This window comes from Temnothorax curvispinosus, unplaced genomic scaffold, assembly GCF_003070985.1.
Source record: "Temnothorax curvispinosus isolate PA1 unplaced genomic scaffold, ASM307098v1 QBEX01001754.1, whole genome shotgun sequence".
NCBI lineage: Eukaryota > Metazoa > Arthropoda > Insecta > Hymenoptera > Formicidae > Temnothorax > Temnothorax curvispinosus.
The window spans coordinates 75,722-88,225 of record NW_020211534.1 but is presented as its reverse complement, the minus strand read 5'-3'; the positions used below and the strand labels follow the sequence as shown (position 1 = coordinate 88,225).

Sequence of the window (12,504 nt, the reverse complement as noted above, 5' to 3'; positions counted from 1 at the left end):
GCGTTGATGAGTCAGCCGTAACATTGAATTATATATATATATAGATAGATAGATAGATAAATGATTAGAGTAAAATCTTGAATTATGTTTTTAAGCACTTGTTTGGGTAAATTTTGTAACCAAAAACCAAGTCGATATCTCATCAGGCCCAAGAGATATTGAGAAAGTCGCGAAAACACATTTTACCCCTTTTCACCCCCTTAGGGATCGAATTTCTAAAAATCGCTTCTTAGTGAGTGTTTACGCCATGGAAGGAATATACTCCTCAAATTTCATGTTTCTATTATAGGTTTAGAGTTACTGTGGTATTTGGACTGTGCGTTAATGAATCAGTCGTAACATTGAATTATATATATATGTAGATTATATAATTAGTATTATATAAATATATAATTAGAATTATGCAAATCTAAAATATAATTAGTATTATATAAATAATACAGTTTCTGAGAAAGATTATTATATATATCAATTTTTTTAACAATAGAAAATTTGTAATAAATTAATGTCATAAAAACGTAATAATTGTAATAAAATTATATACTATAATTCTACAACTCGTACGATAAAATTAATAATTGTGACACGGATTTTCTGTTTAATTAATTGGTGTTAAAAATCCAGGGTTCGTCGGTTATGACAAAGTTTGCTGGGAATTACGTGGCTAGCATGTACGGGAAAATATTGGAGGAGCTCACGTATTCTCTTAACTTTACCTTGAAGATCGTCTCGCAAATGAGCGAGCACGGTATGTGGGATGAACAGAATCAGACGTGGTCCGGAGTGATGGGCGAGCTTGTATCGGGTCGTGCGGATTTCGGTATCGCCGATATGTCGATGACGAGCTTTCGGGTACGCTATGTCGATTTCACGCTGCCCTTGATCATATCCAGAAACGCTCTGTATTTCAAGGAACCGGGGATATGTGGCGTCAAGTGGCTCGGCTATTTTCAGGTAATATGATTGAATTATATATGGGTTCATCGTTTAGCCTTATCTCGTTATTGCCGCTACGAAAATAATAAGTGAGAGTTGTCTAATGTGTCCAGCCACCTAAATCGTGCCTCATCAATTTTTTTTCGTTGCTCTAACGCTAAAATGAAATAAATGAGCAGAAAGATAAAAATTCCCAGATTACACCTTATTTTCTTTGTATTACAAACACATTAAAAAAATTAAATATAATTATTGTAATTTTTCGATCAATTTATGCAGCTGATAATAATCTATAATATAATTGTTTTCTGCATTTTTATGCTTTTATAAAAGTATATTTATTATAAAATATTTTATATTTATTTTATGTACATATTACAATTATTATAAAAGTTAATTTAATATTTTTATAAAACGAATCATATTTTCTAAATTGGTTAGACATATAATAGTAACTGTTTTAAACATCAAACTACAGTTTCCAATATTAACTTGCATGCAAATTAATAAATAAGTAAATTATCAAATGAGAAGTAGGTATAACATAAAATAAGTAATAACAATTTTAGCGACTTCTTTTAATATATTGGAATAGCTTTTTTTCAAATAGCGTAAGCTTGATTTAATTTTGAACTAGACCTAATATCTGAATTCGTACGATCGTGACAGACATTCAATTCGTGCACGTGGGCTACGATTGTCACGCTGATAGCGATCGCGCCGCTTCTCCTATCCTACATGAAAACAATCCGTGAATCTGGAAGCATGATGGAACTGATCTCTGAGAATTTTATCTGCATTTGGGGTATCTTCTGCCAGCAGGCGCTTAAAGGTATCACCCTATCTTATAAATCTTATAATAATAAACACGATTTCCGAAGCAGTTCTAATTAAACATTCGGCTATAAAATATCACGATTGCTCGCTTTTATTCTCAGTACGAAAAGAAAGCAAAATAAATTATTTTAATTAAACTAATCTCGGACTCTATTTTCTCCTTTTTTAAAAGTACAACTAAAGCTTATAAGTAAATTTTTTCCTCTAGAGTTTCCGAGAAGAACGTCGCTGCGCATCGCGTACTTGACGATATTTTTGACAGCGGTGTTGGTAGCGGCTCACTATTCGGCGGCGTTAGTCTGCTTCCTAACGGCGTGCACTCGCGTTCTGCCCTTTCAGACGATAGAAGAATTCGTCGACGCGGGCACTTATAAATTAATCGTTCTACGCGGCAGTGCCGACTACGACTTAGTCGCCGTAAGTTTACTCGGCGATCGAGAAAACTCGACTTTCACTTCTGCCAGTACACCTTTTGAGCGATCGAAGTTATGTCAGAGACCATGTTGCATTCAGTAATATGGAATCATAATCACGTTTAATAATATTTACCGTGTGGTTTTATTCACGCTGACGGTACATGAAGTGATAAATGGTTTGCGCGTCACAAGTCGTTTCCGCGACAGTTTCAGGCGAGAAACAAGGAGCCGACGTCTTTCCCGGTGAAACTGATGAAATTAATGAAGGACAAACAGGAACTGCCAGAAAATATAATGGATGGTTTTATGCAAGTACGATTGACAATTCGTATTTTTACGCACGACATCGAGACGAGTACAATATGAAATCAATTTTAACAATGTAGTTGCCTAATTTTTTACCTCCATGAGAAATTACTCTAGTTATCTTTTTTTTAAATTGAAATGATTACTTCCAGAGTGATGCTTGAAAAGTTCTTTGTATCGCTGTTTGTTTAGGTATGCAATGAGAGAAGGGTTGCTTATATGCTGCTAAGCGCTGAGAAGAAAACCGTAGAAATGAGGATACCCTGTAAACTGTCGTCCATCAATACCGAACGGATAGGCAACTTAGGAATGGTCCTGTCCAAGAACAACCCATACACAGGCGTGATAAATTATCAGTGGGTATCGCGAAAGATCCTCTTCTCCCTTTTTGCGTTCAACCTTACCTTTCGGCTGTAAAAATGATATCGTGTGTACCAGTTTGCAGAAATTTTCGGACAACGGTATGATGACGCGTTTGAAGGATACGAGATTTTTGCCGCAATCGGCCGAAGACAAGACTTTCGTGCCGGTGCGCTTGGTTAACGTCGCCCCAGTTTTGGCGTTTCTCTGCGGAGGCATTATTATAAGCATCATGGTGTTGATTATAGAGAAAATTCATTATCGGTTGAAAAGAAAGAAATTTCAACCGAAAGTTTTTTATCCTGTCAGAAAGCTGTTTATCAAGAAGCAGAATAATTGAGAGAAAATTTACTATGTATATTATATTTGTGCTTGTGACAATTAATTATTCTTAGCACCTAAAATTTTCTTTACGCCAATTATCGTATACAATATGTATTGTGTGTTGCTTTTTAAGATCGCAATAGACATTTAAATATTAATGTGACAATCGTGACGCAGAGAGATGTGCATCTGAAGGTGCGAGTTCAAATCTGACCAAAAATCCGACCAAAAATTTATTCGATCTGGTCTCTCAGAATTCAATGGCAAACCACCGAGAGGATTTTGCTCAGAAGGGGACGCCGCATGGCTCCTTGTGAGCGCAAAATAATTTACTTCTAACAAAAGTATTAAAAATTAAACATATTAAACATGTCGTCGATATTTTCAAATGTATTTAACTCTGCCAACGATAAAATGGGAAAGATGTCTGGCTTACGAGTCTTGCGTTGGCGATCTTGAATAATTTTTGAAATATTATTTAAATATTAATACTTTTAACAACTTTGAATTTTTTAAGCATAGTAAATATAGTACATAGATAAATTTAAATTATTATATTGTGATATATATATGTTTACGTGATAACACTAAAATAAGATAAAAATTTAAAACATTTTTCTAGCGACAGAAGAAAACAAAATTTCAGTTTTAGAATTTTTTTTGAAAGTCAAAGTTCAATTTTCGTTGACAATCATTCAAGGTATTCGACATAAGAAATCAAATTAAACAATATATTTAAATAATTAAATTATCAAGGATATCATAAGAAGATTTCTTTCATGCTCAACACTACATCTCTTTTGCGAGACATGCACATTTAATAAATTCATTGATCTTTATGTCTTTATGCATCGAATTGAAAACTAATAAGATACGTCGATATACTTGAAATAGTAGCAAAGTGGACGATGCGCGGATAAGTATAATGTCAGTTACGGCGAGCTTAACCATGGCGAATAATTCATCGGTTTGGCTGATGATTCGCCGATAAAAATCACATTAATCAGTGACACTCTTTCGCGCACAGTCCTAGATCTTGAAATCCGATAAATTCTTCTATGTGATGATCGCCCTTCAGTCACGGTTTCGCCCTTGAAAGAATCGCAATACCCTTAAAAAAGTTTCTAACCCTCAGGCAGTAATAGCCGCTGTGAGGTTTTTCGATAAAGAACTCCGCGATTCACTATTGTCTTTAGTAGGATTTAGGATTCCGATTTCTTATGTCTCTCTATAGTTTTATCTGTTCGTTTTAGTTCACAAGAGAAATAATTATTCCGAATTAAACGTTAATTATTTATTGCAACAGTGTCCAACTGCGTGAAATCGAATTTTATTTTTTACACAGTAGCCGTTTAATCTACATTTCGCAAAATGACATACGCGACAGCACGATTGATCGCAATATTTTTCCTTATATTGAGCACCAAACTGCTGACAGAGAGTATAGGCATTAGCAATTATTTCCGACTGATCAACGACGTCCACAGATATTATCGCACGTCGTGTGTTATTTTCGTACGATCTAATAATTACGGTGAGTAGATATCGGAAACAGTTTCCGGTTATCATTTTTCTCACTGCATTTCCGCGAATTTTCGAACAAATGTTGAATCATTATTTCACGTGCAAATTTATTTCATTTCTATTATATACGATTTAAAAAATCATTTTTTTTTTATCTAATTGTTACAAATTTAAATTGAATAAAATGTAATTAAATAAAAAAAATGAAGTTACTTTTTTCTAACTTTTATCCTTGAAGAAATTAAATGCAGTTATGATTTAGAGAGCATTTAATTCTGACAACAAGTAAAATATAATACCATTTTAATGTGAATATTGCAGATTTGAACACGACGACATTGGTGTACACGTGGTCGCGCGAATTCTCACGACACCGAGTCATGACCGTGACCATAACTTTCTCGGACCTGAGGAGTGAGTACAACGAGTACTGGAAGAACGTCACACAGCCGTTGTTTGTCGTTCTCCTCGACACCGAGGATACCATGGGCGAGTTCGCCGAGACCACGAGGAGCATAAAGCCCATCTCTTTTCCCATTTGGCTCGTTATGTTTCTTCAGCGTCCTGGGAATCCTCTCGAGGAGCGCTGCAGACATCCTACCGAAAACGTATTCAACGTGGACTTCAGCACCCAGATGCTGGTTCTCTGCTACGCTCGCCCGATTCTAGTCGAGTGGTACGCCATTCGCGATAATCGCACCAGAACGTTCGACCTGGCCTTGTGGTCCCCCGATAGAGGTTTACTTTTAAGGACGCGAAAGTCCCTCTACGCTAGAAGGAGCGACATGTTCGGCGAAGTTGTACGCGTTACGTCCGTGATCGTAAGTGTTTTGCTCTTTGTCGAGCTCCGTTGTGCGTTGCTTCTTTTGCGAATCGGAAAATGGTCGTGAGCGAGGACCTTCTAGAAAATAGTCGCCTTGAAAGAAAATTATCTCGCAATTTGCCACGAAATCGATATTACAATGATATGAACGATTATTTATTAATTCTTGACGATGATTTATAGATCCGTAGACTCGCGTAAATTGACTTGACAATTCTGTTGATATATGCATGAAGAACTCGCCGCTGATCTCGCACGAGAACGGTACGGTCGGCGGGTTTTTCGGTCTGTTGCTGATAGAGCTCAGCAAAGTGATGAACTTCACGGTGGAGATTCTGGATCCGGTAGAGGGATTCGGTACCTGGAGCAAAGAGAAGAAGGTGTGGACAGGTGCGATCGGCCAGTTGGTGGCCAACGAAGCTGATATCGGCATCTCCGCATTCACGATGATGAGTCACAGACAAGACGTTATCGACTATACGATACCATTGATACGCTCGCGATACCGCCTTTATTTTAAGGAGCCTAACACAGCCTTGGTGGAATGGTCTTTATACTTAAAAGTAATAATTATTTTTATATCAACGGTACCTGTACATTATTAGTATTAAGTGCATTATAATAGTTGGTATGGATCAATTAATATATTACATATATATTAATTATATTGGTTACAATAATAGAACGTTTATAACAATGATAGAATTATGCAATGATAGAATTTTAAAACTGCGTAAAGATCTAATCATCCTGTTTATTTGTAAATTTAAAATACAATTACTTAAGATTGTTTAATCACATCTTGGGAAAAGAAATAGTGTTAAGATAATTTATGCTAAAGATTCACGGTAACAAAGTCTAGTGGATTAAAATGCTGCTTTTCCTCACCAATAAATATTCCAGGCATTCAGCTCTGGAACTTGGATAACATTATTAATGACAATAATAACCGCTTCTATTCTGTTGACTATCATGAAGACAAAAGGATACCTTTCGATGAACCTAATGGTCGAGAACTATATTAAGGTTTGGGGTATTTATTGCCAGCAGGGTTTGCCAGGTAACGTTTTATCGTTACTAGAGATATTTAATATTTGTCTAGCATAATATTTTTTTGTATTATTAGTCACGTTTTAAACAATTAATGTATAGATATGTGTTAATATATGCTAATATATGGCTATATATATGCCATGTATACACACACACACACACACACACACACACACACACACACATATGTATGTATGTATGTATATATAAACATATATATGTATAATTTGCACCATAATATAATGCACATGTATATTTTATGCAAAGAATTTCCCAGCGAGTCACCGGTGAGACTGGCTTTTCTCTCGATTTCTGCTTCGTCGATAGTAATTCTGGCCATCTATTCCGCCTCGTTGATCAGCTTCCTAGCGCTCTGTACGCCCAAACTGCCTTTTTCCACTTTGGAGGGTTACGTTAAGGATGGCTCTTACAAATTAATTGTGTTGCGAAATAGCGCCGAGTATGACGTTCCTACTGTGAGTTCGCCGTTACTTATAAAGCGCAGAAATTATATTCTTGCGCAACAGTAATTTTTCAGTTATAGTAATTTCGATTGAAGCGCTCGATCGCAAATAAAAGCACAGTTTTGTAGCCGAGAAAATTTTAAAAGCATTATAAAATTAATATTTTCCATGACATATACAAGTATAAGTTTAGTAATTTTTTTGTAGAAAAAGTAATTTTAAACGTTAAAGAAATAATTTTGTAGAGAATATATACTGTTAAATTTTTTTGTACCTATTCTTGTGTAATGTAAGTATTACTGGCAAAAGTTCGTAAAGAAGAGATCATATTCCTATTATAAAGGTAAGGGTACCAATACCCGGACGCTTAAAAGTATAATACGTGTATCAATACCTGGACACATACCTATGTCTGGATACCTTTAAAAAAATATAAAATGGAGAAAAACGTTTGGATAGTATAACAAAAGTTTCAAACTACAAGAAGAAATATTTTTATCTTTGATTTTAATTCGCGTTATTATACTTATATAAATAATAAAGGTGTCCAGATATAGGTACATATGGTCGAATATTGGCACCTTTTACCTTAACTGGAAAAAAATTTTTTTTTTCCAATTATGCTCTCTATGCAATTTTGCAGCACGTCAAGGATCCCGTTTTCCTGCAAATGTACGAATTGTTAGAAGAAAAGTATTTGCCGCTGTCAACGACGGAGGGATTCAAGAAAGTTAGCGATATTACTTAATTATAATGAAATTAACGACGTTAAGTTTCGTTAAGTCGTCCATTCTCATGTCAATTCTTACGCAGCTCTGCGAGAGAAACAAGTTAGCGTTTTACACGACGGAGATATTTAAAGAGGCTATTAACATTTATATACGGTGTAGAATCGTATATATTGAGACCGGAAGAATCGACAATTTGGCGATAATTCTAACGAAAGGAAATCCTTACACTGGCTTCATGAATTACCAGTAAGTCCTAAATATACATATTTTTTTACAAAGACACATTTTAACATTTAATATACATTTATTGTTTAGAAGACTGCTATCCTTTATTGTACTACGTAATTGTCTGATGTTTATAAGTTGAGTGTTTGTTAATACATGTGATAAAAAATCAATGAATTTTATTAATATCACAAATTAAAAATATAATTTTTAATAATTTTTAAGGTATAAATTTCATATATTTGATCTTGTAAATATTTATTTAAGAATGCGAGAATATCGTTAAATTTTAATATTGTTGAAATCATTAAATTAAAAGAAATGTTGTATTATAATATTCAGATAGAACTATACTTACGACTGCTTTTCCCTTTTCAAGAATAAATGCTTTAAATATATTTTCATATTTTTCAGCTTGCGGAAATTGCAGCTTAATGGCGTTATACATAAATTAAAGAACAAGTATCACATACGAAGGAATCATCCGAGTGGGGTACATTACGGTTTGGTCGAATTAAGCGATGTAATGCCAACTTTGGTGATGGTGGCGGCCAGTATGGTCCTGGCACTTTTTATCTTGATAATCGAGAAAATGTATTATTCGTTTAAAACTCGATGCTCTAAGAACAACAAATTGTCCATTAAAAAATTGAGTTATAATCTCGGCGTAAGGAATAAGTTGCGAAAGGGAAACGAGAGAAATTTAAACCTTCAAGAATTTTATAATACGAGACCGATCGGATATTGGCCATAATAATAAAAAATAAATAAATAAATAAATAAAAAACCATTGTGAATGCTTATAGATATAGGAATACTGGATATTCAAGGAATTATTTGTAAAATAATATTTGTAACATATAATCTGTGCTTATCAATTTAATTAACAGTTTAATAAAATATTTTAAGATATATTTCACTATTTTGGAAAGAACAATTACTTTACAGATAATTTTAATTTGCTACCGTTTTACTTTTTCGCAAAACGGTGCTGCATACGGGAGACCGGGGCTTGTTGGTACTGTTTTCACAATTTCGGCATTTGAGTGTTTAAACAACTAATTATCATGATTAAACAGTACTAATATGATAGAAAACACTTCTCTCTATCATCTTTCTCTACATTTTCATGCCAGGAACGCTCTTTTATACCATATAGTTTCTTTATAATAAGTAAAATACGAACATGCTGCATTGTGACCAACTAGCCCCGATAATAGGGTAAGTTGTCTATGCGACAAAAGTCCATATGTTAAATTAATAAAAACGTAATAGAAACACAAAACGGGTAACAGATATGTACTTCTTGATAAAGATTGTATCTTTTAAAGTTTTCGAATTTTTTAAATAAAAAATCAGCAATTTATAGGGAAAAAATGTATAATAAATCACTAACCGTCAATAAAGTAATAAAAATGGATAACTGTTCGATTTATATATATGTATTGCATTGATTCCTCCTTACATTGATTCCTTATTAGCAAGGAATAATAAACTTTGTAGGCATGTGTAATTAATCTAACTAGTAAAAAAAGTGTAAGATAAAATAAAAAGAAAGATCTAGTTATAATTCTTATGCTTCTCTTTGTACATTTTATTATTTCGATGAACCGCGCCCGTATTAATCATTAAAGACCCAGCGGTCCGTCAGTCAGGCTACTACTGTGACGCGCATTTTACTGTACAAGGTATCTAAAATTTAATTTATTAGAAATCATTCAGAGAGCAAGACAGAGGAAATGTTTTCCAAGAAGTTAGAAAAAAGAAGTAATTTTACCTATAATAAAAAAAGGATTTAAAAATAAAACTGTAAATTATTAAGAAATTATATGCTGCTTGACGCAGCATATAAAATTTGCGTTATAATTTTTGTAGAATAATTAAAAAAAAAATAGAAAAAAAAAAGATTTTATCGGAAACGCAAACGTGATTTAGAAGAGGCCGAGGGATGCGGACGGGATGAGGGAAAACTGCTGAAAAACTTTACAAGATTTTTTGAAAAAAGAAATTTGACTTTAAGCGTGAAAAAGTCGAAGATGATGACTTTTACAAAGGAAAGAAGACGAGAGAAAAGAAGTAATAGCTTTGTAATGCGGAACGGAGATAAAAGCAAATTAGAGATAACCAATATATGCGCTCTCTTTCTGACAAAAGGAATGATGCGAAAAGATAAAATATCTCCCTGAGAAAGTTAGTTTGTAGAACCAATTAATCATTTTCGATAATTTCATCAATAATTTTTTAATTAATGTTAAGAAAATATTAGAGACTATAACACAGATTGAACAACATGAATTTTTTTGATTGGGATAACGTTAAAATCTTAAATATATAAAGAATTCATTACATACATTAAAATGAGTATCTCCAAAATGTTTTACATTAAAAGACAAAGAAATGGCACCAACTTTCAAAAAAGCACATTAGATCTTTGTAATGATTATTCTCCTATTATCGAGAGACTTCCATACAACTGCCATCTGTTTTATTTATTGACTTGTTTATTTATTGACTAGCTTTATTACTTTTACATACGATGCTTCATTATATTATACAGTGTAAAAAATATATACCTTATTTTAATAAATTTGCAAGTTGTATTCACAATATCTAACAATTCGATAGTTCAGCTGAAAGAACAAGATGTACCAAATCGTTGGTAGAAATAATATCGCATATCTTTGTTCCAATTTTGATATATATACGTATTCATTTAACAACATAACACATAAATAATAACAAATAAAAATTACAGGCCAATAGGCACATGCGATTCAATATTATAAAAAACTTTAACTTATTTGTTGATTAATTGTCATTTAAATTTTCTAATATTTAATGATAACTTCATGAGAAGGCAATCAACATTTATCTTACAGAGGCGAATCCTATTCGGTCTTTCTCCATGTCAAACTCAGTATAGTATCGGCTAATAAATACATCGCCCAAAATCCACTCCACATCGTTAGTCACAAAATGTTCAATGAAGCCGGATGTGCACTTACCGTTTTCTATGTACTACAAAATATTAAACATGGCATGATATTTCTATTCTAAAAACAATTTAAATCTTTATATAGCAATATTCTTTACCTGAAAGATATAATCTTCACCAGTGAGTCTTGAACGTCTTATCGCCTAGGACGAAATTGATATCGGGCAAATTAGAAATCTCGTTGCAGTCCACCTTTAAACGAAGATTAATGTTAGTAATCCATATTAATAATCCGTAACTTATCAAACATTTATTAATTTATTTCAATAATTTATTTAAGATAATTGTGAAAGCTGCCATTAACGAAAAGGATCTATTATTTACTGTTCCATCATCATTAACACCGATCTCTCTGTTAATAACTGCAATATCAAACGGTGGTCCAGCTATCAGGGAGTTGCCCGTGTCGACAATAGTTTGACAGCCGTTCGCGCATAAGTTATTACCGTTTATTTGAACCCTATATAGTGCAATAGCATTGTCAATTAGCTGGCGTATGATCCGTGGTTGACATACATATAATTTAGAAAAAACTACGTACTTATCCATGGTAAATTGCCAGTATGCTTTGTGAGTAACATTAACATACGTAAACTCGCCCTCGTAATGAGCAAAATTGGAGCCACCTAGTATCAGTTCACCACCCATCGCGGACGAAAAATCTCTGTACAGGTTGTGTAATTTTGTATTATACATTTGCATTTTGCATTGCATAAAAAGACAAAATATATAATTAAAAAAATAGTTTTAAACACATGCACGTGAGACATACGGAGAGATACATACCGATTTAGATAGAAACCAAAAACGTGTCGAAACTCCTTGTGTTGTTCGAGTAGGTTGTTAAAGACAGGTAAGTTGTTAAAGCCAGGAATCTTTCGAAAGCGAGACAACGAGGGGTAACCCATCCCCAAGATACCGTCGAATTGTGAATTGGAGAGGGATCTTGCTGAATAGTCCGTCGTTTCTCCGAATATTTGGAATACAACCTTAAGGCCAGCAACCTACAAAATGTTGATATTAATAAAATATAACCGCGTATGTTTTTTTCTGAGAATAATAGCAACATGTGTTCCTTAGAAAATTTTTATAGATTATGACTATAATTAGAATTAAGTCGGACCATTTACTTGACGATGACTTACGATTACTACATCAATAGACAAGGGCCCAAACACACAGCCATCTGCGTAATCAAGACGAAATTTCTCATTCTGTGGTGGACTTATATATGTGGTGGATTTTGTATTATCATACCTAATATGGTTTACTGCACAAAAAGTAATAAATATAATTAAATCAGTTAATATTGAAAAGTTTAGAAATATAAAAATTTCTCTTTATTAATCTAATAAGTATAACTAACAGTAGTTTAAATCATCAAATGTATTTATGTTTATATCTTTTGGTTTAGCACGTGAGCTGTTTTGTATAAAAAATTATTTGTATTTTTAAAGTAAATGATAAATAATATAAGTAAGAGAGTATATAATTGTGGACCTTAGCTACA

General features: G+C 33.3%; 2 protein-coding genes across 2 annotated transcripts in view; one reads left to right on the top strand and one right to left on the bottom strand.

Moving 5' to 3' along the window:
• The first annotated feature begins 636 nt into the window (after positions 1 to 636).
• On the top strand, positions 637 to 8,753 carry LOC112468139. Its single transcript, XM_025037190.1, has 12 exons — positions 637 to 954; positions 1,606 to 1,768; positions 1,982 to 2,190; positions 2,688 to 2,851; positions 2,934 to 3,070; positions 5,025 to 5,524; positions 5,763 to 6,089; positions 6,430 to 6,586; positions 6,907 to 7,055; positions 7,687 to 7,773; positions 7,857 to 8,020; positions 8,414 to 8,753. The coding sequence occupies exons 1-12, from the start codon at positions 637 to 639 to the stop codon at positions 8,751 to 8,753; spliced, it is 2,715 nt and encodes a 904-aa protein (XP_024892958.1).
• A 2,132-nt stretch (positions 8,754 to 10,885) lies between these two features.
• Positions 10,886 to 12,504, bottom strand: part of LOC112468127 (lysosomal aspartic protease-like) — a 2,465-nt gene continuing 846 nt past the window's right edge. The window contains exons 2-7 of the mRNA XM_025037181.1: positions 12,140 to 12,264; positions 11,781 to 11,998; positions 11,536 to 11,658; positions 11,319 to 11,454; positions 11,093 to 11,186; positions 10,886 to 11,017 (exon numbers count right to left, since the gene is read on the bottom strand). Of these exons, the coding sequence (XP_024892949.1) occupies positions 11,109 to 11,186; positions 11,319 to 11,454; positions 11,536 to 11,658; positions 11,781 to 11,998; positions 12,140 to 12,264 (680 nt within the window). The 3' untranslated portion in view covers positions 10,886 to 11,017; positions 11,093 to 11,108. The remainder of the gene's footprint in view (positions 11,018 to 11,092; positions 11,187 to 11,318; positions 11,455 to 11,535; positions 11,659 to 11,780; positions 11,999 to 12,139; positions 12,265 to 12,504) is intronic.

Excerpts from the sequence above, each read along its gene's own strand:
- LOC112468139 (XM_025037190.1), top strand. The coding sequence starts at position 637 with ATGACAAAGTTTGCTGGGAATTACGTGGCTAGCATGTACGGGAAAATA. Across the intron at positions 6,090-6,429 it reads AATGGTCTTTATACTTAAAA|GCATTCAGCTCTGGAACTTG; the intron begins GTAATAATTATT and ends TAAATATTCCAG. Across the intron at positions 6,587-6,906 it reads TTGCCAGCAGGGTTTGCCAG|TAATTCTGGCCATCTATTCC; the intron begins GTAACGTTTTAT and ends CTTCGTCGATAG.